This window comes from Magnolia sinica, chromosome 4 (assembly GCF_029962835.1).
Source record: "Magnolia sinica isolate HGM2019 chromosome 4, MsV1, whole genome shotgun sequence".
NCBI lineage: Eukaryota > Viridiplantae > Streptophyta > Magnoliopsida > Magnoliales > Magnoliaceae > Magnolia > Magnolia sinica.
In genome coordinates, this window is record NC_080576.1 from 1630147 (window position 1) to 1655937 (window position 25791).

The following is a 25791-nucleotide window of genomic DNA, read 5'->3' on the forward strand; positions in this document are numbered from 1 at the left end:
GGTTTTTTCACCATGAGCTTCATCACATCTCACACATGAAAAGAATAGTGATGTGGGGCGGGGGGGGGGGGAGGGGGGGGAGGGGGGGGGGGGGGTTGTGGTATATAGGGCTGTTAATAGGCTGGGCTTAGGATTGGTGGAATTTGAACTGTCATCCTGCATGGCTGCCGAGCTGTGTAATTTAAATATAGGCAGGCCGAAGCCCACCCCATTGACAGCCCCATGCGTGTGAGTGTGTAAAAAAATAAAAAATGAATCAAGTGGATCTAAGAGACTACACATTTTCAGCCACGACCGAATACACGAGTTGGATCAAAGAATCAAGTGGACCCCACCAAGCGAAAACACAAAATCGACTCCGATATGGACGAAGGTAAAACAAAGCAATAGACTTATCCAAAACTTCCGTCTGTGGGCCCAAAAAGTTTTTAACAGTAGTCGTTCAATCTGCACTGTTTCGCATGGTGTGGTCCATATCAGCTTTGGATCTGCCTCGTATAGAATATTGTCTTATAATGGGCTGGAAAAATGAATGGACGGATTGGATATAACATATACACTAAGGTGGGCCCACAGATTCTGCAGACAATCTGCGTCCCATATGCAATACCCGACACCCAATCTCCTTTTCGTACGCATCCAAATAAAACAGAATCTCGTCCGTCCAATGAATTGTTTTACTTTCGTTCGTTGGATCTAGGGCATCGACGTAGGCATTCGAGCGGAGAAACCCTTTTTCTATCCACCCTCACTCCCACTGCAAAACCCTTCCGCCTTCTCGTTTTCGTTTACTCCAGCGGCGAGAGAGAAGAGAGAGATTTGAAGATGGTGCAGCGGTTAACGTATCGGAAGCGGCACAGCTATGCTACCAAATCCAACCAGACGAGGGTAGTCAAAACCCCCGGTATTTAAAAAAAAAAACTCAAAACCCTAACCCTAATTTCTCTGTAAAAAACCCTAACCCTAACTCTCTCTCTCTTATTCTTTTTCTCTTTTTTTGTGGTGATTGTGTAAAGGTGGGAAGCTCGTCTATCAAACTACGAAGAAGAGAGCAAGCGGACCCAAATGCCCTGTCACTGGGAAGAGGATCCAAGGGGTATCTATGTCATTTTCCATCTTCCTCTACACCCGATCTAATTCTTTGTTTTGAAATCTCATGGTTCGGTTGATTTCTATTTTGTAGATATTTCATGATATGACTGTCTTTTCTCTAGGGTTTTAGGAATCTGTGACTCCTGTGTTTGTTCAGCTCGATTTTGAAAATGGTGGTGACTCGTCCTCCTCACGCGTGGTACTGATGTTCCGGTATCTACTAGACCATCAACATTATTGTTCCCATTGTGGACGGAGCATATATCTAGAATCACACTGATCAATCAATCCCAACCATCCATTTAATGTCGATCAAGTGGAATTTCTAATAGTAAAATTAGCGGGTTGTCCTTATTCAAAGGGAAAAAATCAGATGGTTAATATTATGTTTTCAGTGCAATTTTTTGGTTATGCTTCATCCACAAGCGATTTTGACGGTCTGGATCACCGAACAACTATGCATTGTGTACGATTTAAGAGTCGCTGCCATTTTTGAAATGGTGTGAGAAACCTTCACAAGGAATCTATCTCGGGGATGGATACTCTTGTGGAGATTGTATTTGTTGGGTCTACTTTCTATTGTGTTGCTTATTCGGTATGGTTGCCGTTAGGACTTAAAAAGAGTAAAATATATTCACTTCATCAAATCAAATGAATGTTTGGTACTTATTGTTGATTGTGGCTCTTTCTTTTGTTTTGTTTGGTTCCATGGGCCAATATATAGTATCTGACTGTAACTGCGATCAGGAATTGCACCTACACTGGAGCATTGTTATTGGCGAACCTTATATCCTTCCAGGCCCATCGGCTTTTCACTGTTGAGGTTCTGGTATTGTTTCTTGGTGCTTAGACATTGGGACCTGCTTATCACTGACCGATATCAATCGGAGTTGCAACAGTGCTGTTTTTTATTTTTTATTTATTTTTAATTAATTTATTTATTTCTAGTCCAGTATGCTGGTTAGTCCAGTCTGCTGGTAGTTCTGTGCATTTTGTTTGCCCATATAGGAAAAGAGACAAACTCGGTTATGGAAGTAGTTGTTAAAGGTGTTTGTTCTTGGCTCTTTGCATGGGGAATTGTTTCCTTCTCTGATGTTTATAATATTTTTTCTTACCAGTCATGAAATGACCATGTGGAGGAAGTCCAGTGAATTGTTTGAGAAACCAAGACTCTGCTGTCTATCAATCAGCTGGTCGGGTTGCCCTGGGACTGGGTTGGTCAATCTCGTGTGTTGAGAAAATGGTTTTGTTATATACGAGTGTGTTTGATTTCTCCAAATATCATGAAATTTAGTGCAACCAAGTTCACCCTAATAAAAATACAATAAAGTAAAATAAATAATAAAGTAAAGCAAAACTCCCTTATGTTAGATGAGCTGGTAGATACAGTGCAGTGTGCAAGTGATCCAGGGTTCAATCCCTGATAGCATTACCTTAAAAAAATCAATAGAAAGACATTAAATATCTCCTCATTCTTGCATTGCAAATGTCTCTCTTATGGTTACACTGTCAAGTTTATAAAGAAATGTGCTAAATAGTTTCACCGTGATCCAAGTGTGTGGCATACACAAGTTCACTTTTAGTGGATCATGGAGTTCTCAAGTAAACTAGAATCAATTAGGATTTGAGCAAGACTCGAGTGGGATTGGTTTTAGGGCAAATGTGAGATTTTTAGAGTAGTGCCCTGAAGAACCAATGTGGCTGAGAAGTCCGGTTCAACAAATGTGCTTGAAGGACTCGTATTAGGTGTTAGCGTCATTACCTAAGCAAATTTCTCCATCCTAAGAAACCAAATCTCTGTTCCCCCCGCCCCCAAAAATCCAATGATCTCTCTCTCTCTCTCTCTCTCTCTCTCTCTCTCTCTCTCTCTCCCCTACAAAGCCAAAACACTCTCTCTCCCCCAAGAAATGTTTGGTTTCTTGGGAGAGAAATGAACATTGGGTTTCTTGGGAGAGAGGAACGTTGTGTTTCTTGGGGAAGAGAGGAACATTTTGTTTCTTCGGAGAGAGTGAGGGGACTTGTGGGAGTTTTCTTGGGGTACTACTCAAGACGACTCTTACAAGTTCAGTTATATGATACTCAAGCTGGTTATAACGCTTGATATGCAAGCACTCAGATTAGTGTGCGTGGCACATACTAACTCAAATAAGATCAACTAGATTGTGCATCCTATTGTTTCCAATACACTATACCAATATCAGGTTGTTTGAACAAACCTGACCTCCGATTCATGGATGCTTGTTTGTAGGAATTGGACTGTTGGATAGTTTTAATTTTCAACCCTCCAGTAAATTTCAACCAGGATGATAATCAGATAATCAAATATGCTCAACTTTTGGTTCACAATATACATACACTGGGTGTCATAAGACAGTTTAATTTGACTAGGGAGGTGTTTGATTTTTTATTTACAATTGTAATTCAATGTATAAATAAGTCATGATTATTTACTGGCGTAATTACAACAGCGTTCCCAATGTTAATGTTGACAGGAGCTTGTTTGCAAAGCTTCAGAGTCCCCTGCATAATTTCTGTATGTAAAAATTGTGGGCCTCACCATGATGTATGTATCTTATCGACTCTGCCCATCTATTCTGCCTGCTCATTTTAGGGCATGAGCCAAAAAATGAGGTTGATCTGAAGGTCAAGTGGATCACACCATAGGAGATGGTGGGAATTGAACGCCTAATGTTAAAAAGTTCTTCGGGGCCACAGAAGTTTTGGATCAAGCTGATATTTGTGTATACCCTTCATTGTGATCTTATGAACAGGCTGGATGATAGATACACATCCCTGTGGGCCCTAAGAAAGTTTCAGTTTTGACTGGTAGATGTCATTTACCCCACTGTTTGCTGTGGTGTGGTCCACTTGAGCTTCCAATCTGCCTCATTATTGGGCTCATGCCCTAAAATGAGATGGTAAAACGGATGGATGGCATGGATCACACCCATACATCATGGTGGAACCAATGTTGTTAAACGAGATTGCCTATTCACATATGCGAATTCTCCCATGCATTTTGCATATGCAAAAAAAAAAAAGTGAGAATGTGCGATTACATACAATATATGCGATCGCACATTGGCATCCACAAATCATTATTATATATTTTTTTTTTGCAAAAAAAAAAAAAATACTTTATGCCTATAAAAAGGCATCCAAACCTCCTCCATTTGCAACATTCTCAATCCAAAACTCTCTTACTCGCTTTTTCTCTTACATTCTTCCTTCCAAGTGCCATTAATCTCTCTTTCTCTCTCATAGTCATAGTTCCTATCCTACTTCCAATCAAGTTCCAACATCCAAGTTCCTAGTTCCTACTTTACAAGATTAAAGCAAGAAGATCATTTATTCATTTAAGAATAAAAGTTTCCTTCTCTCGTGGAACATCAAGATTCAAGCTTCAAGCACTCTCAAGGAAGATTCAACTTTCAAGATTGAAGAACTCTTATTCTACAATCTACATTTCTATCTTACATACACAATAATCCTAATCTTGAATGTTGATGATTGGATGTATAATTCATTGTTTAATTGATTTTATTTCTCTCAGATGTATTTTAAATATTTAAAATTAGATATCTATTAACTCAGGAAAGTTTCCCCTAATTTCTCATATTTTTTTTGTACATTTTTTTAAAAAAAATTCTCTCTTTTTTTTTTGATTTTTAAATTTTTTTTGAAATAAATTAATAAATATGCGGTCGCATATGCGAAAATAAATAAATATGCGGTTGCATATGCACAACTTTGCATATGCGATTTAACAACATTGGGTGGAACCCATGGATTTTATCGGGACCCAATCCCTCTTTGATATCATACATTTGGATGCGGTTTTTGAAGCCTATATATAGGTATTTTCCTCTCAAACAAACACCCATCAAACATTACTATTAGCTATTTACCCCCATTTAAAATTGTGATTGAAAAAACAATCAACACCTAATTTTATGCCATGTTTGCTTTCTGTAAGTAATTTCGAGGGTTCTTGCTTATCATCCACCACATTGCTAGATTATTATCTTTTGAAAATGCTTGTGGGAGTACGGGGCTACATATTATCATGTGGATGAGACCCCCCGTCCATCGGGTGCGCCACCCTATAACTCGGCCTAGGCCCAAAACACGAAGCCTTAATGACCCTAGTTTAGAGTTCATACTAGAGGAAGTTTGTGTTAGAAGAACCTGAATTTTTGTAAAATTTTGGATCCATTTATGTGGTTGTGCGGCTTCTTGTGGTGATATAACAAATATTGTCAATGTCACTCTTACGGTAACAATGTCGGGTTTATAATGAAATGTGCTAGTCAGTTTAGTGATGATACAAGTGTGCAAGATGCAAAAGTTCACTCTTTTGGTGGATCATGGAGTTCTTAAGTAAACTAGAATCAAGTAGGATATGAGCAGAATTCGTTTTAGGCCAAGTGGGAGATTGTTGGAATAGTGGGCTAAAGAACCAATGTGACCAACAACTTCGATTCGACAAATGTGTTTGAAGGACTCGGAGGTGTTTCCTTTGGGGAGAAGAACATCATGTTTAGAGGGAGGGGACTTGTGGGAATTTGTTTGGGTATTATGCAAATGCCTCCAATGAGTTCGGTTATATGATACTTAACCTACTTGTAGCACTTGATATGCAAACACTCTGAGTTGTACACGTGGTGTATATTAACTCGAATAAAACTGACTAGATTGTGCAGCTCACTGTTGCCAATTCTCAATCCCAATTTCCCAATATTAGTAATTTCAAGGTACATGCCGGGATATGAAAGTTCTCTTGCAAAACAATTGTGGGACTTTGGAGCCCACATTGTCATGTGTGTCTTTGCTATTAACTGGTGTTGATGGAGGATTCATGTGGATGAGATCCACCTCCTCCATCAGATGCGTCACCTTGTCTCTTGTCCTGGGCCCAAAACACGGGATTGCAATCACCTCGACTTGTTCATCCTAGAGGTTGTTTATGTTAGAACAATCATACTTTTTGTATGACTTTGATGATATATCATATATTGCATTGACAGTTTCGCTCTTTGAGTGCACTTCATAGAGATAGAATAGAGGGAGAATTCTAAAGTGGTATCAGAGTAGTCCGGTTTGTGATAATCATCAGTGTCTAATTTTGTTCATGCTGATGGGTGTACGTGTATCCATTTTGCGCTCTGAACAATTAGATTGTAGTATTATTAGCATCGGCCATCTAAAATATGAGTGTGAATGGATACATGGTTTGGTATATCTAGTTGATTCAAGTTGATGTTTCGTTGATGGTCCACATTGAATCCATGAACGATTAGGCAAATTGGCACTTTTACATGTTTTTTGTTTGTCGATTTTACAGCATGTGCTGTGGTGATGCTTCTGGGTTTGGGTGTTTTTTATGATGTTGATTGGTGGTTAACTTTGGAAATTACATGTTTGTACGATTATTATTGAGTGGTTGAGGTCGACCAATGTTTTGATTTGAAAGTTGTGTAATTTCATATTTATTACACATTTCAACATGTTTAGTATCTTATATACCTGTATTATCCAGATCCTGATGCTAGCTGATAGCTCTTAGTTTTTAAATTTGCACTGTTGATGGAAATCTAATAATGCCTGATGAAGGGATTGCAAGAGAGAGAACGTGGTTGGACTAAGCGTCATGGGGGGAGATGAATGGACTGAGTGGATTCTACGATGGGGGACTGCACATGGGCCCCATGCACAGCCAACCATATGGATGCCGTCCTATGGACATATAAAGTAGGCGTCAGCCTCCACTTTCCCTCTCCCTCCCACAATCTACTCTCTCCTAAGTCTTCTCTCTCACTTTGGAATATGAGTCACCCCAAAATTCCAAATTTGGAAGTTTTCTTTCCATGATTTCCTTAATGCACAAGTTTATTAGAAGTAGTGAAAATTGGAAATTGCTACAGAACATTAGCTCCATGTGTTCCCAAATCAATCTGGATCATTAATTAATCATGCATTAATTTGTATCTAAATTTGGAAAATGTGCTTGGCTTTGGAGGTTCCACATGTGAATGTGTGGGGCCTACCCAGTTTGATGTTTGTTTGGGCAGCGCATGTTTAGATTCGTAAGATCATGTGTGGGAACTAGAAAGATGATGGTTTGGAATGGTGGCTCAATTTTGGTCCAGATCAAGGTTCTGTTTGCCCGATTTAAACTAGTGGAAGTTTAAAGTGTGACGTGGACATCAATATAATGTGGACACCAAGCAGGACAATGCATGGATCCTAGTAAAATTCGCCGGTTCTGATCGACCCTACATCAATAGGGCTGTATCTTAGAAATCATGTGTTAGTTTGACATGAAAATTGGTCAGTTGGAATTTCTCAATGTACTCTTAGAGATGGTTTGGTGATCAGATATTAGATGTTCGGATTTGGATCAAATTCAATATTTGCTATTTAAAACATGAGTTTTTGGTCCAGACGACCCCTTACTATGACATGGTCATGACATTAGCCCGTACAGACCAGATATAAGGTTTTGTAGCCCTAAAACTACTTTTTCATTTTTTGGAGGACGAAAATGCCCCTCTGCCACAATTGTGCTTTGTATGACGGGCTCGTCTTGGAAAGAGAAATGTCCTTTTAAAAAAGAATGTGGGCCCCACTCGAAATTAAAATTCGGCCTACCCCTTGGCTGATTTGATTCGTTCATTTTAATCGGACAATTGTCAACCCACAATAGGGTTTCTGGTTGTAATTCTCTGTGGCCCACAACTACACTAATGTTGTGCGTTAATTTTAAACTGTTTTCTCTTGTGTGATCAATATGTGATGAACTTTGCCCTTAACGTTTGACCGATGACATGAAATTAAAATCTCTTACATATGGACATGTTGGATTTGCTTCACGACAACCTAGTGGGCTCTACATAAGTTGTGGATGTGTTTAAAACATGAGGCCCATCCATATGAGGGCCATTTAGCCATTTTCTTTTTCTCAGGGTTTTTTTTCACGGGAGGGTTGGATGGTGTTTTTTGGTTCCCTTCTTCCTTATTCCTTCTTCGTCCTTGCTTGGTTTCCTTTATGGTTGTTTTTATTATTATTATTATTATAATTATTTTTTAATTTGGTATGAATGGTAAGAGTTTGTGAAAGGGAAGAGGGTGTGGAAGAATACTGTAATGGATGAATTTCGATAATGGAAGGATATTGTAATGGATGAATTTTGTAATAGAAGAATGTTGTAATGAATGAATTTTGTAATGGATGAATGTGCTGAATGTTGGAATGGATGACTATTGTAATGGAAGAATGCTGAGAAGGAAGTATGTTTTAATGGATGAATGTTGGATGGTGGATCATCGATATTTATTGTGGATCGACCATATTTTCACCGTGGATTGCTGATATTTAATGTAGATCATCAATATTCATTATGGACCGCTGATATTAGGAGTGGACCGCTACCAGGGTTTTAATTTCATGTCATAAGTCCAAGTTTGAGGGCATAACTCATCACAGGAGAAAACAATTCATAATTAATGCACAATATTAGTTTAGTTGTGCGCTACAGGTAACTTCAAATAGAGAATTGAAAAATACTCTTTTGTCGGTTCACGACTGTTCGATTAAAATGAATGGATCAGATCGACCAAGGGATGGATCGAATTTTAGTTTTTGGTCGGGCCCACAACCTTTTTAAAAGGACCTTTCTCTCTCTGAGATGAGAGCCCACCATATGAGGTGCAACTGTAGCAGAGGGGCATTTTCGTTCTCCAAAAAAATGAAAAAGTGAATTCAAGTTAATAAATTCTTATATCTAGTCCGTACGGGATCCTACCACGACCACGTCACGGTATGGGGCCATCTGGACCAAAACTCATTTAAAACACTGGATGTACCACCTTGGATATCCATTCAACCTAAGGATTGACTAAGTATGACTTGGCATAATCTCGAGTGATTTGTCCATGAGGTGATTCTTAGTTTTTCTGTGTGGTGTCTTTTCAAGGCATTGCCTTAAAGATGAGCTTGACAGGGATATGTGATGTTGCTTAGGAGCCATTCTTTCAGAGAGTGCTGAAGGTGTTTCATCTATTTAGTTATTTATGTTGGCATAGTGGTTGTTGCAATCTTGATTGATTAGGTCTGTGCAGTGGCATTTATAGGCATTACCTTTGAGATGAATTTGACATAGGTGTTCTTGTGTATTTTCTATTCTTGTTGTGAGTGCTGATTGCTGAGGATAATGACACTTGTGAGAGGTGTTGTAAATTGACTGCTCTCGTATTCAATTATTGAGAGGTTGATTAATGTTGTGTATATCTTTACATGCAAGTTTTGCATATGACTGTAATTTGTTGATGGTTTGTTGAGGATTTGTTGATGCAGTTTGTGTTTTTTCATTCTCAATTTACCTAGTGGTCTGTGTTCCCATGGGATCTAGTATATCAGTGTTGTAATTCATTTTTTAGATTGGCTCCCTCAGAGCATTGTTTACCCTTTTGTTTTCAGGGTTAACCTCTTTTCAATCCACGATTCCACATGCTGTCCTTGTAATCTGGGTTCTTGGCTCAGATTGGAAGGTTCTTCTTTCATCACTTTTTTCGAACTTCCAGGGCGATATGAGATCTTAAATTAGGGTTCTTGGTGACTTTTAGGCGGGCGATACCCCTTTTTTCTTGTGACGCATGGACTTGTTAGTTTGCAATTCCATGATTTAGAGGCAGCGTAACTGCACAATTTTCTTGTGCAAGGGAACATGAGATAGGTGAAGCAAGCTGGTTTAAGAGCTTCCTTTCATGGTATGGTTTTAGATAATTGTTGAGCTGTTTTGCTTTGGGCTGTATGATAGACTTTTCTTACAGTCCATGCTGCCTGATTTACTAGATGTTGTTGTGGGTTTTCATTTTTTAATGTCTATCGTCCTGGTATCCATTCCTGTTTGCCACCACTTCTTTTGTATGTGATTGATGTTTTTAATTGATCTAGTTCACATACATTCTGAAATGATGTGTCAGAGATGCTGGGATTCCAATAGTTTTAGTGTTGTGTTTGAGAGCGTGTTATTCTGTACTTAGTTGCAGTGCTGGATTATGCTGCTTGATTCCTGCCATTTTGCAACTGGGGCGTATTTCATCTGCCATTTACTTTTCATACACGTTGTATTTCAAACAATCCAAAGTTGGCCCCTCTGGCAGTAGTGTCACCTAGAGTCAAATTGTTCAAATATTTGTCATGTCGATTTTCATCACACAAGAATAATGCCCATTTTCAGGTACCAAATGGTGTTCAAGCGGCACAGAATTGTCCTTAAATGTTCAAGGGACATGGAATTGTTTTCACACTTTATGCATTGACAGTCTTACAGTAAGACAGTTTTAACATGCGAAATGACTTGCTGCATCAGGGTCAACCCAATCATGTTGTTCGGGCATTACTTGGTAGCTGAAAATGGGCCTTTTTTGTGCACTAAGGAGCACCCTTTACCCCTTCTTTTTCATACGGGACCAGGTTTACATTGTCTTTTCTTTCAGTTCATTTTGAAAATAAAAAATGTGTGATTTAGTGGCACTTAGTTTGAAACTTCAATAATCTGAATTGTTGCTTTGCCTTCTGCCTCGCTATATATACATTTGTCAAAGTATTTTCAAAATATTTTCGAGATGCATATTTGCTAACCAATCATCAAAATTAGAGGAATGCTAATACTGTGCATGCCGCCTGTTATTGTACATGTGCAAACATGTATTGTTACTGGGAACCTTTGTTCTGATGGGGACATATTGATAATCCATACTGAAAAAAATCAAAGAGGATTCGACAGTGTCAATCATCCAGTAATTTGCCTGCGAGAGGAGAACCAGTTAGCAGACGTCCACATTCAACCAGATACACTCGACTTTGTTATCCTATTTGGCCAATCATTATGAATTCTGGCATATAGCTTAGCCACGCAGTTACCCACTAAATCAACTGTGTCCCGATCTCTAAATCTGTTTGCTACTTCCTCTTTAAAATATACTACTGTGCCTGGAAAGAATTACTCAAGTTTTTTACATTACCATGTGCATCCTCTCACATGCTTTAATTGAAATTTGATTCTTGATGTTATTGGTTGCACTCTTCAGATTCCTCACCTGAGACCTGCCGAGTATAAGAGGTCGAGATTGTCAAGAAACAGAAGAACTGTGAATCGAGCTTATGGTGGAGTTCTTTCTGGTGGTGCAGTGAGAGAAAGGTTGGTGTCCGATGCCATTCAGCAAGAATAACTGTTGCCTTATTATTCTGCATGTGATGGTTAAGAGCATAGGAATGTTCCTTTCCCATATGTTGTCTTGTTTTTCTGCAGCTGATGATTAGCATGGGAATGTTTATTCTCATTTTCTGGTCTTTTTAGGATCATTCGAGCATTCTTGGTTGAAGAGCAGAAAATTGTGAAGAAGGTGTTGAAGATCCAAAAGGCCAAGGAAAAGCTGTCCACCAAGAGCTGAAGAGGAGAGACAGGAAAGAATTTTGACTAGGACGATGAATCATGCGAAGACGTGGTAAGATATATATTTGAGTGTGTTTTTGAAAAAAGGTTGTTTGTTTGGACTCATGTTTTAGTGCATAATTTTCTTTTTCTATCCCTTCGTCGACAATTCCTCAACTATCTCGGTATTTTTACCCTTTTTGATTATTTGTTCCTTCAGACATCCCCTATGACTTGGTCTTTTTATTATATTAGATTAGTGTTTTGATACATACCATATTTATCATTTAGTTGTTTCTGTTTTAATTCGTGCATAGCTTGTTCTCCAACAGCTGTGATTTTTTCTTTTCTTTTTTCCGATCAGCCATCCCACTGCGCTGTCTTGCGCAAGACCCAGTACCTTGACCCATTTCTGCAGGGATGCAACTAGATGGTCAATCTCAACTGTTAATTGTTAATTAGGATGGAATCATCCATTCTCCACAATCTCGGTCATCAGATGTCTCAGATTGTTGTCTCGATGGGTCTACAAGAGAGTGGAAACTATGCCTACTTGGTCCCCTCATCAGATGATTGTTAACTGTATGATTGGTTTGTCGCCTGTAAGATCCGGCATCCAACTGAAAGTAGTCAATCTGATGGTGAATATCATCAGTTGGGATTGATCTCCAGATGGCAGTTAATGTCCACCCTAAATTTCCATGCCTTCCACTCTTAGGGGTCGTTTGGTGCCATGTAATCATTAAAAGGGTCTCCAAGAAACTGTATCCATGATGTGGCAAAATTTGACATTTTGATTCCATGGAAATTCATTTCCTACCCTGCCCTAGACAGCACTTTGGATGGGCTAGATCCCTAGGGAATGGAACTTCATCCAAACACAACCTAAAATGAGGCATCAAACACAGAGCGGGCCCCTTGGTTTTTTATTCCTTGGTAATGAAAAAGAGTAGGCATTTGGTGGAGATTGCATCAGTAGAGATTCTGCATTTGTAATCGTGCAGAAAAATGGTACATGTTTGTTTTGATGCAATCGTACCCTCACCTGGCCTCTAATCAGCAGGCTTTAGTACAAAATCATATTGATATTGATTGCAATAGTTGGTAGGTGGAGATGGATATGCCAAAAAGGAGGAAGATGTGGACAATTGTAGGTCTTCATTTCTACATAATTTTTTGTCAAGTATTCTTTTTAATGGGTGGTTTGATGATCCACAGTTGGGTTTTGGTAGCTGTCAATTTAGGTTTGTTTGAGCGTAAAACCTAGCTTCAGGGTCTACTCAAAGCAAGTACGTTCATGGTCAATATTCGGTTCCACTAGGTTAGACGTGTATTGTTTGTTAGACACCCAATGGAAAGATTGTTCACGGCTTGTGCTAACTTCTAACTAATTTCTGAAGCTCGGCATGTGACATGGACTTGAATGAGTAGTTAATCAAAATAAATCTGTCGCCATCTACCTTGGAGTGCCAAAAAATGTGGCATGTGTCCATGTGTTTGACAAACAAGACATGAAACAGCCAGTTAGTAGCAACACATTAATTTTATTATTAAATATCGAGCCTAATAGTAAGTAAAGATTCATCTGAGTCTTCGAGTCAACTCAATATTTGATAGCGCCGCTCCCTGGCATGTTCTTCAAATCCCAATTGCCCAGTAGTGGCTTTTACAGTAGGTTGGGAATATACTCAAAATTCAGTTAATTAGACAAGTCTGTCTGAACCTTGATTAATGGACAGCAGGTCCCATTAATTGGGCGGTTCGGATGGGTTGTTTATCGATCCTCAACTGTATCCTACCGCTACAGTTTAGTCGATTTTAACATATCGAAACCATACAAAAATCCAGCTGGTTTAGATGATTGGTCAGTGCATTCCACTTGCAGGGGAAAATCTAGAGATATTTAGTGGGCCGCAGTGGATAGTTGACCGGAATCCAGTTACCGGGGATAAGAGATCTGCACCGCTGGATTATTAACTAACAATATTCACGTGACTCGAGAACAAATGGCTATCCATGACTAGTGGCGGCTATTTACATTTATTAAGATTATCATTTTTATAGTGGGGGATGATTCTGCTGATCCGGGCGAAACGTTATTTGGCCCACTCATCTCTCAGGTTGATGTAAGTGGGTCCCACATGGATGTATCATGCTTCAGAGAATCACGGAATAGAGTATACTATCCGTCGTTTTTCATGCGTTGATATACACAGTCATCAGTTTTAACTAATTAAAAAAATAAAAATAAAAATTGCCACTGTATTTATGGCCACTGATCAGATGGCTGGGATTATCTCGTCTAGTGGTGCTTTAAATAATTCTCTACCCAGAGGCTTTTTCTCTGCCACGTGTATCATGGAGAGATGGTTGTACTGTATTCCGGTTCAACCAGCTTTACCGTAACATGTCCTATGTCGGCTTTTTTTGAGTTGCAAAACTGATGTGACATGTCTCGTTTTTCACTGTTGGGGAAGCGGATTGCCAGCGATAAGCACTGTGGGGCCCACCGACATATACGTATTTTACTACTCCATACATCCTTTTCGTGAGCTCTTTTAGGACATGAACAGATCCAAAGCTCAAGTGGAATACAACACATGAAACGTTCGGGATAAAGACGCCCGTCTCCGGCCTGGACCAAGGGGCAACACAAATATATATAAGCTTTATTCAAAACTTCCGTGGCCGTTCAATCTCTACTATTTCCTATGGTGTGGTCGACCTTTGAGCTTTGGACCCGTCTCATGTTTGGGCTTAAAAGTCCTAAGTAGATTGGTGAAACAGACGGACGGAGTGAATTCCTTGCGGGGAGAGGTGCCGGCAATCGCGTCCATGGGATGGTTGTACTGCTGACATGGCATATCCTCGTTCCACATGGCACATTTTCTACTCGAGAAAATCTTCGGTATCCTCGAGAGAAGGGTGCAGGCATTCTCCGTCCGTGGGGGTGGTTGTGTTGCTGACATGGCGTATCCCCGTTTATCACGTGGCACATTTTTTAAACGAGAAAAATCTTTTATACTCTGGCTGAATGGGGTGGATGATGCGCAAGCACTTAACACTTGCACGCCAACCATTCCAATTAATATAAATAAAACCGTCCAAATTTTTGCAAATGAGAAGTTATTGGTAGGTGGAAGCTGAGTGGGGCCTTTTATGATGTCCATAAAAAATCCATTCTGTTCATCATTTTCACCAAATCAGTACAAGACAGAAACCCAAAAATGAGATATATCCAACGCTTAAGTGGACCACACGATGGGAGAAAGTGGGATTAAATTTCCAGCAGTAATAACCTTGTGAACGATTTTGAATGGCATGTAAACATCACGGCGAGCCTTAGGAAGGTTTCAATGGCAGTCATTTTCATTGCTACTGTTTTCTATTGTGCGGCCCACTTAAATTTTGAATTTTCCCCATTTTTGGGCTCCTATGAATTTAATTTGGAAAAACTGATGCATGGATTGGATTTCTCACGGACATCATGGTGGTCCACATGGAGGAGCGTCTACAGGATTACTCCACGAAATTGATCTTTGGACATCAGCGACCGTGAGAGTGGGTTATATGATTTGGTAGGTTGAATTTAATGTCACGCGCACGAGTTCTGAGTGCCTGCGTATCAAGAGTCATTTGCTACCCGAGTATCAAACAACTCCCCTCATTCACTTCACATGTGGCACTCATGTATGGCTATCCAAACGACACAAATTGTGGGGCACACTGTGAATAGAGAATATTTTTAAAATCATACCAATAAAGACATCCTAACCATCCGTTAATGATTTTCAAATGGGTGGGTAAATGTAAAATAGTCAGTGGACCAAATTCCTGGAAAAATCTCATGGTTACAATCATTTTCACAGTATAGTCTTTTCTTTTTCTTTTTCTTTTTTTGTTTCTAAGTTATGTTCCATCCACGGTTCTGTGATTTGGACGGTCTGGATTGCCGCACAAGTGGTCCATGCGCACAGATTCGGAATATGGCTTGAACTCCAGATGAAGGAATGCCCTTTTTAGTTGAATATGGATCTTTGTTGTATTTCTCTTGACATTCTATTTGTAGCCTGCAAAACAGACGGTTATGATTATCCTATGAGAAGATTTTCGTAGCAAAATCCATCCAAGATGGGACCCCAACATAAAAGTGTCCCAGAGTACGGTATCATGGGCCACATCAAAGCCCGTGTACAGTGTGTACAGAGCCATAAAAGCATGTAAAACTGACAAATACAAAACACTTCAACATTAAATCATGTTTGAAAGTAAACATGACAATTTGAGGGTGTGTTTGGATGCACTATCGAATTGAATTGTAAATGTGGAAACAATAACCCGTGTGCCAGAAAACAACCTTACATATTGCGCACATATATTTTGAATCACCGCTTTATTAAGCTAAATATTCATAATTCAATTGACCTGTGCATCCAAACTCGGCGGCCAAAGAACATATGGACCCATGTCTATATAGTCAAGCTACAGAAGACTCAAGGGCTAAGTTCCTCAGGTCCGTTGCTAGCACAACCAATTCATCAAGCGATGGCAATGTGTCCTTGACAATGCCGAGGTTGCAGAAAGCATCAATCCACGCAGACATGAAAGGGTTCTTTTCACTGTCAATCAACTTCACCCCAGTTATTTCTTCAAGCACACTGTTCCAGCACCAAACCGCTCCAAGAGCAACATCAAGGTAGCCAGGGCATTTTCCGTTGAAAAATGGTTTTTCACCTGAGAAATCCTTTTGAATCCCTTCTTCGAGCACCCTTAGATTTTGTATGAAATCTTTGATTGCCTGCGTTTGTTCTTCACCCTTGCATTTCCAAATAACACGGCAGTTTTCCACAAGCTGCATCAGTGACAGGATGGATCATCAACACAAACACTTAAAAAGTGTTAAGGCGTCTTTGGTTGCACCAAATATCATGAAATTTCACAGTATTTCATGATTAGTCAGTCAAAGATATGATAATGAATGGTTAAGATTGTCTATGAGGACAGCTTTGGGTGCATGGTTCATCGACGATGGACCCGTAAGACGGATGGTCTGGATTTATGAAAGAAGGCCTGACTTGCACAAACTGATAACCCTGCATATACTCAGGTGAGGATCATATAATCCATCTTAAACTAATCTTATGTTTATTGCACGTTTGGATGGATTGGAATCATCTACAACACCCGTCCTCATCTACAAAACCACCCAATCTCTGTCGGGTCGTCCATGTTCTGTATGAAAAATCCACTCACATAAGGAAAAAAGAAAAACCCATTATTTAGACTATACACATAGAATATAAACCCAATTAAAAACTCATATGGCCCACACCAATGGACCAATGGGAACAATGTAAAATTGTTCCCAAAATTGCTAAGTTCACACATGTAGCCCTCTTGAGGTTTTAATCAGCATGATTATTTATTTATTTATTTTTAATATCCTCTTCCTCCAGGTGAGTTACACCTGATTTAATGAAGCCAATTGCATACTTTGTAAACTCTGTTGGGCCCACCATGATTTATGTATTTTATCCAATCCGTCCATCCATTTTACCAAATAATTTTTGGGCTTAAGCAAAAAAAAAAAAAAAAAAGTCCATCCATTTTACCAAATAATTCTTGGGCTTAAACAAAAAAAAAAAGAAGAAGAAGAAGAAGAAGAAAGAAATGAAGTATATCCAAAGCTCAAGTGGACCACACCACAAAAAACAGTGTGAATTGAACATCTACAATTGAAAATTTCTCGGGGTCACAGACGTTTTGGATCAAGCTGATATTGGTTTTTTTTCCATTCATCCACTTGGGCTTTGGATATGCTTAAATTTTGGGCTCAACCCCTAAAATAAGCGGGAAAAATGGATCTACGTGGATATATCAAATGCATTCACGGTGGGCACAACAAAGTTTACTCAGTAGGATAAAAGCCTACTGAGTTACCCAGTACGCAATCCTATTTCCTGATTTAAGAGTTTGATGAACACCTTGATGCCCCCCATCCACAAACCTTTGGTTGGCATTCTATCTCCATTGTTTGATGTGATGTGGCCCATTTCAGTTATGGATCTAGCTGATTTTTGGCCTCAAGCCACAAGATGAAGTTAGAAGCTGATAGATGGAGTGGATTTTACTTGTACAACTTGATGGGCCCTACATGCTTGGGTATTTCAAGCATTGCGTAAGACAGGTGCTGCAGTCTTGCAGAGAATTTCAGTCCCGTTTAGACGAACCCTGGAATTGAATTAAAGTAGAAATAAAGCAGTGGTATGAAATTAAACCTTTTGATCATAGAAGTTGGCCCAGAAGCGGACCCTGGCACGCATGTAAGGGTCCAGTGGCATCAGTGAGGGTGAGTCCTTCCACGTGTCATCTATATATTCGAGGATGAGAAGAGACTCGGAGATGGGCCGTCCATCATGGACGAGGACAGGGACCTTCTTATGGATGGGGTTGTAGCGGAGGAGCAAGTGGCTTTTGTTAGACAGATCTTCTTCCACGTATTCGTAGGGTATGCCCTTGAGCTTAAGGGCCAGTTCCACCCTCATGCAAAATGAGCTCGCCCACATTCCATGCAGCTTTACTCCTTTCTCCTTCCCCATATCAAGACTCTCTCTCTCTCTCTCTCTCTCTCTCTCTCTCTCATGTAATGGGAAATCTATATAGAGCTTTCTACGGATTTTTCTAGCTTTTTATAATGCCAGCACGCCTCCCATTCACCCTTTCAATGTTTTCAATGGACCGGAATCCTCAACAACACTTGTTCGTAAAAACGCGTGCAACACGCAACATCTGGGAACCCCCGTGATGTGTATTTGGCATTCACTCGGTACATCAGTTGCGATACCTTATGGGAAGTGGATTGCGTGGTGTGTCACACACCACCAACCTCAGTGGTGTGTTCACGGCACCAATGGGCCTCTTTATGTTCTATGCTTTATATCCATTGTCCATCCATTTTGTGAGATTATTTCAGGGGCATGGCCCAAAAGTGAGTAGATCCAAAGCTAAAGTGGACCACACCACATAAAGCAGTGGGGACAATGACACCCACCCTTGAAACGTCTAAGGCCCACCATGATGTTTATTTGTCATCCGGTCTGTTCATCATGTCCACAAAGGCTCAATCCCCATTGCTTTCTGTCGTGTGGTCCATTTTGAGCTTTAGATCTCTCCTTATTTTTCAGCCATGCCGTAAAACAATATCGCAGAAAGAATGGAAAGTGTGGATATAACACATGCATCATGGTAGGGCCCACAAACATGATGATGTACGTCAACACGCCACCAAGGTCGGTAGTGTGCGCACATCATGCAATCCGCTTCCCACCTTATACTCACCGTAACGAAAGTAATCTGGAACGTACATATGGGCAGTGGGACCCACTTTGGACAATGGCACTGGCATGTGTGGGACTTACCTTGGAGGGATGCCCAACCTAGAACATTTTCCATGGTTTTGATAATTGTTAGCAACGAAAGTGACTTTAAATTCGCTTTTGTGAATTAATATTTCAACTTGGAGCACAATGCTTTAAATAGCCAAGCATGAAGGGCCCACCAAGTTCTGTGGGCCCCACCATAACGTATGTGCTATATCCACACCGTCCATCCATTTTTAGAGATCATTTTAGGACATGATACAAAGAATGAGTTATATTTAAAGCTGGAGTGGACCCCAACACAGAAAACAGTGGGGAGAGTAACGGTCACCGTTGAAAACTTCTAAGGGCCACAAAAGTTTTCGATCAAGCTGATATTAGTTTTTTTTTTTACCTTCTTTAATGTCCTTTTTAACTTATGAACAGGTTGGATCTCAAATGAACATCACGGTGGACCTTAGGAAGGTTTCCACGGTGGGCGTCACTCTCCCCACTGTTTTCTGTGGTGGGCTCCACTGCAGCTTTAAATATAACTCATTGTTTGTATCATGTCCTAAAATGATCTCTAAAAATGGATGGACGGTGTAGATACAAAACATACATCATGGTGGGGCCCACATAACTTGGTGACGTCACTTCAGTAGCGAGTCTAGCTGCTCAACTTGTCGGTACCTAATCCGCGTCCAGTGCAAACGCCTTTAAACATTAATAATACTAAAAGCAAGGTCAAAGGAAAAGGAGGGATCGTAATATTGTATTGGCATTTCAATAAAGTTGACGAAAATCTGGAAGTATTGATTTTTTTTTCCTCTATTTTTTTTTTTTTTTTTTTTTTACCAGAAGCAACTGCTGGATAAATTGGATGCTCATAGGTGACCAAAATATCCAAGCTTGTGCCGCCTACCATGCTATATATAAAACCCAGTCTGTCGGGCAGATTCCATCCTAGATTCTAGGAGATGGGGAAGAAAGCATAGAGATCCACAACTGAGGTGGGCCACATCATAGGGAGCAATGGGGATAGTATGACAACCAGAGGTTTATGTCTGGGCAAATACGTCAAACCCATTAATCAGTTGTAACTTACTATGATGAAGTGAAAAAAATTCACCCTAATGCAAATATCAGGTGGGACACTCGATTCGAACTCTTAGGTATTGGGAGCATTTTACATCCTTTTCGTTAGTATAGACTGGGTTGATCTTTTCATATTCTATAAGTACAGTTCAAATAGTGGTTCTATCTGTTGGATGGAGTGGATTTACATAAAAAACATAGTGAGCCCCACATCTTGGGTGTTTTATGCATGGACCCTAGTTGCCTTCTTGGTGGGCCTCATAAATGGAGCCGTGCATGAGCCGAACTGAGTCGAGCTTGGCACAACTCAGCTCAGTTCGGCCATCAGCCTACCCAAGCTCGAGTTTGGCTATGCTCCTTTCAACCATCAGAATACCCCAGCTTGAGTTTCGCTCAGCATGGTCCTGGAGCTTGATTGCCCAATGTGGCTCGATTCGATTAGTAGCTCGGGCCCGTTCAAGCTTAGTTTGAGCCAAGTTAAAGTCCCAGCCTTCAAGTTGAGCATTTTCATTTTAGTCTTGATATAGTTGAACTCCATTTTTTTAATCAAATATAGTATATTAATTAAGTTTATATATATATATATATATAGGGAAAAGGTACTATGCGCTCGACCTCACGATAAGCTCCCGTGAGGTCGAGCTATGTGGGCCCCACCGTGATGCGTGTCGACCATCAACACCGTGCATTTGATGGGTACCCTCTAAATTATGAGATATCCCAAAAATCAACCGTATACGGAACTCAGGTGGGTCATACCATCTAAATTCATGTGAAGACACCATTAAACATGTAAAAGCACTTGGTGGGGCCCACCTGAGTTTTGAATGCTGTTGAAACTTGGTCTGAACCCTCATCCAAGTGGGACACTCATAATGGATGGGCTAGATTTGCAAACTACATCTCGGTGGGCCCAAAAAATGATTATGAATTTTTAATGGTGCACGGCCCCTCCCCACTTCGGTATGTGGTGTGGCCCACACAAGTCACGGATTGACTTGACTTTTGAGACCTAGGCCCACGATGGAATGGTGCATCTGATTGATGGGGTAGATGTTCGAAACGCATCACAGTGGGGCCCATACAACTTGACCTCATGGGACGAACTCGTGAGGACGAGCGCATAGTACCTTTTCCCATATATATATATATATATATATATATATATATATATAGTTGAATGCTCATCGGTGCACCAGTTCGCACAAAACTTGTGCAAGCTTTTTTTTATAACTTATCATTCGTGATGTGACTCCAAAATCTGAACAGTCCATATGAAGCAGCACCTCATGAAACCTCCGGGGCTAATTTTTACTTTGATCCAAAACTTTGGTGGACCATGAAAAATGAAAACATAATCCTCCATTGATTTACATTTCTTTTTGCTATGGCTCACCAAAATTTAATATCAAGGTAAAAATTTGTCCATTGAGATTTCAGAGGATTCTGCATCACATGAATCATTCAGATTAGATACCCATGACACGTGTGCAAAGGTGCACAAGTGAGCATCACTCTATACATATAATATTATATGATTAAGTTGAACCTTGAGCTGAGCTGAACCAAGTCAAGCTCAAGCTGGGCTCCGAGCAAGACTTGTCTTTCAAAATTCATTCTAGCTTTAAAAATCAGCTCACCATCACCTGAACCCAGCTCTTAAGTGGAGCAAGTCGAGCTGATTCATGCCAAGCTGAGCTGAACCAGTTAACTGAGCTAGCTCAATTCGTGTCAACTCCACTTATGGAGGGATTTTATTTTATTTTTAAGTATTACCATATTCTAATGATTAGGAAGCAGATTGCATACCAAGTAAGGTCACACATACAAGAAACACAAGAATAATGGCATCCACAGTTGAAACCTTCATAGGTCCTGCGATAATGTTTATTTATCATACAACTTGTTCATAAGGTCATATAGACTTAATAGAAGAAAAAAACACAAAGATTAGATTAGTCCAAAACATTTATGGCTCTTAAGAAGTTTTCAAGCTTTTAATTCACACTATTTCCTGTACCGTGGCTCACTTGAGAGTTTTTGAAATGAGCTAAAGCCCAAAAATTAACCGGAAAATCGAATGGACCGAGAGGAGACTTATGCATTAAGGTGGGCCCACAGAGTTTAATACGCTTCCCAACAATGAATATTGTAGAAAATTCAAGTCCGCATTCACGTGCCCCAACTGCTCTCAACGTATCCAAGGCTTCTGCCATGGTCGTCTTCGCCATTTCTAGCTTCTCCATAAGACTGGAGTGATTTACCGATTGCACACGCGTGTGGAGATCCCTGCCATCCACAACGCAAGTACACGTGCCGATATGAACACGTATGCAGGATTTGGGTTTTCCATCAAACAGGTTACGCTGTTGGATCTTCTGGTAAAAGTCACGCCATCTCACATCTCAGGGGGTCCACACCATACGAAACAAATGGAAGGATGTGGCCCACCTGAGTAGTAACTGTCCGAATTTTCCGTTAAAAAATCTAAGCATTGTTGATAATCTCTAGGAACGCACAGATCTTGCACATTCATCCCATGCCGACATGTGTCTGCGTGTGGATGCTCAGGGATCCACACGCGCGTGCAATTATCAAAATTCCATTAGTCAAATATCTTGGACGCCGCCTATATTTTTAAAAGACCATTTTAGAGAATTAGACCAATATTAAAGTATATCCAGAGCTTAAGTGAAACAGTCGGAGATGAGCGCTTCTTGTTAAAACTTACCGGAGGCCACATAAGCTTTAGATGAAGTTGATATATATATATATATATATTTTACGCATGCACACACACCCCCACACAGTCACACTAGTGGAATGTCACCACCTATGGATACTCGAACCCTTGACCAGGTGCCTACCACCGGAGTAAGAGTAAGGACCCAGATAGAGTTGATATTTGTGTTTTCCTTCATCTAAATATGTGTGACCTTATAAATAGGTTGAATGATAAATAACATCAGTGTCGGCCCTGATAAGGTTTCAATAATGGCGGCATTATCCCACTGTTTCATGTGGTGCGGTGCACTTGCGGTTTGGATATACTTTAATTTTAAGCTCATGCCCTCAGATGATATTAAAAAATAAATAGATAGCATGGATATAAGAGTATGCACAATACCGTAAAGGGTGGTGAGCACGGCGTCCAACACCTTGTCCACGGAGTACAGGAAGAGAGACAAAAGGGCGAAAACGGTTTCGAGAGTACCCGTAGTCATGTCGGGGCGTCATTATTGGCTGAGGTCGATGAGATCACACCGTCCATCAGGTACAATACCCTTTGTTTGGTATGTCCCTTAAAATCAGGCAGATACAAAACTCAGATCGGATACTCAATGGGGAACCGTTGATATGGGAAGTCCCACCGTTAAAATCATCAAAATTGTGTGATGTCAACCATGATGTGTAAATTACATCCGATCCACTCATCTGACGGACCACACCAGGATGAATGGAATCTCATACCAACAGGACATTTCAGAACTCATACTGTCACGCCACATGAATTTAGAGTTTTAGGCATGATTTACACTGTTACTAATTGTGTGGCCGTCTAAGTCATGGATTGAACTGAATTTTCGAATCAATAGTGAAAATGTTGCGCTGCACCTGATGGACGGGTTCGATTTGATTCAAATTCTTCCCCGCGTGGAGCTCCATTAGTTGTAGACACGCCAGCCACTCAGGCCAGCGCGGTCGTTAGAAAGGGCGTTTGGTGGTTGGGTACTCTTTCCGGGCTTGATAATTCGCGGGTGTTTATAAAAATCAAGCGGCAAAGATGCAGGGAATCTTTCCATGCACATAGTTGCATTTGGAATCCTTGCCATCAGATTTGTTATCTGGACCGTCCATTAGGTCCAGTCTAGTATTCATAGGGTGCCTTTTAAAAAATTACACACTGAACCGATGATTCAAACTGCCACTAGCATGCAAAAATGGATGGACAAGATCATCCATAAATGGTAGGTCCATTCAAGATGCTTAGGAGTATATAATGTTGGTACAGCAGCAGAAGGGTGGTATAGACCTAATGGATGGTCTAGATGGGTGATATGGATGCCAGCCAAATGCAGCTACGCGCATGGGAGGATTTCCAAACGATGAGTAAATTAGATTATCTCTTCATATTAGAATACTAAGAAAGTTACCTGCTTTGGCCCATTATTTCTCGAAATGTGTCCTATCACGTGACGGATTGGACCGACTCTTAGTTTTGAACGCATTTCATTGTGAAACACCGCAGGCGGCTCCGCTAGACCAGGATCTGCAACACTAGTTTAACATACATAATAAAACACCCAAGCTCTCTATTGGATTCACCATATTGTGTGTGTGTGTGTGTGTGTGATTGGAATGTTCATTGAATTATATATTTTTTTCATTAATATTTTGTTTATTGTCCACTGTTCGTCGTGTACACATGAAATGAATATAATGTTTTTGACTTTATTAATGTCTCTGCATTCTAAGGGTTAAAGTAAGATAGGTTCAATGTGAATTCATTGTAATGCATAACTTATTTGATTTTTTTTATAGATTTAAAATATTGTCAATGACCAACAGATAAGTTAAGATAACTTAAATCATAGACCACCATATATGGTATGGAAATTTAACTAATTGTCTTGTTTCACTGATATGTGAGCCTTTTAGGTCAATTATAGTGAGTTGATGGTTGATTTAGCTTTCACGTGATTAGGACTCTCAACAAAAGATTTATGAATTTAGCCATATATTGAGAATTAGAATGATGGATCAAACTAGCAAGCAGACATTTTTATTAAATAAGTACTTTTAAAATTATATATATATATAGTTCTATAAAATTAATAATTCCTATTTATGATCGTAAAATGTTATAAGTGTAGAACAATGAGCATTAAGGTGGTATATAGAAAGAGGTATGTAGAAAGATGTGTATAACAACATGAAATAGAATATTAGGTACATCCATACATTACATGATGAACTTTGGATAAATTTGACTCGATCATAATTCTTATGCAATTACACGAGTATAACATGTGTGTTACTTGCATTTCAAATAACTTTCTAAAAACTGTCTTAGAGAAATCATGACAGCCAAAGTTAAATGAAAAAGACTTACAAGTCTATAAATACAAGAAAGTTTCTTTAAAGTCTCTTATAATTCCATGCTAAAAAAATTAAGAAGTAAACAATGCAAGTTCAATAAACAAATCAAAGGCCAAGATTGCCACATCTAGATCACTTGACAAATATAAAGCTGGTCTTAATGGGGCACTCAGAGGCTTTAACATGAAGTTTCTCCACTTGGAAGCTTAGGTGCAGATCACAATGATGTTTGTGATAAATCAATCGTCCATTAGTATTGTCAAGTCATTTTAAGACATGAGATAAAAAATGAGGCATATCCAGGACAAAAGTGGGAAAAAAATTAAAAAAATATGTACTGTCCAAACCTTCTTGGGTCCATCTTGATGTTTATATGCCATCTAAACTATTAATGAGGTTATTTCTACTGGGATTAGCTGAAAAGCTAAAAAGTTAGGCTAATACAAAACTTCCACAATCACACAAATGTTCCAATAGTGTTCGCTCAGCCCCCAATGTTTCTTATCATGTGGCCCACTTGAGTTTTGAATCTGACTCATTTTTCGTCTCATGTCTTAAAATTATGGGAAATGGATAGATGGGATGTAATGCGCCCCCATCTTAATGCGGTTGGGACTTCAGGTAGATCATACGCGCGTGTACGGTAGCAGATCAAAGCTGCATCCTATCTACTGCCCAGACAGTTGCATCGTATTAGAAATCTT

The 25791-nt window shown here is 39.8% G+C and overlaps 2 protein-coding genes across 2 annotated transcripts; one reads left to right on the forward strand and one right to left on the reverse strand.

The window, feature by feature from the left end:
- The first annotated feature begins 713 nt into the window (after positions 1 to 713).
- LOC131242103 (large ribosomal subunit protein eL34) lies at positions 714 to 11808 on the forward strand. Its single transcript, XM_058240508.1, has 4 exons — positions 714 to 904; positions 1017 to 1096; positions 11188 to 11297; positions 11457 to 11808. The coding sequence occupies exons 1-4, from the start codon at positions 826 to 828 to the stop codon at positions 11548 to 11550; spliced, it is 363 nt and encodes a 120-aa protein (XP_058096491.1). The 5' UTR covers positions 714 to 825; the 3' UTR covers positions 11551 to 11808.
- Positions 11809 to 15874: 4066 nt separating this feature from the next.
- On the reverse strand, positions 15875 to 18367 carry LOC131244328 (glutathione transferase GST 23-like). The gene is made up of 2 exons (XM_058243955.1): positions 17810 to 18367; positions 15875 to 16383 (listed from the first exon to the last, which is right to left on the reverse strand). Exons 1-2 carry the CDS (start codon positions 18128 to 18130, stop codon positions 16009 to 16011), a joined length of 696 nt encoding a protein of 231 aa, XP_058099938.1. The 5' UTR covers positions 18131 to 18367; the 3' UTR covers positions 15875 to 16008.
- Between the last annotated feature and the right edge of the window lie 7424 nt (positions 18368 to 25791).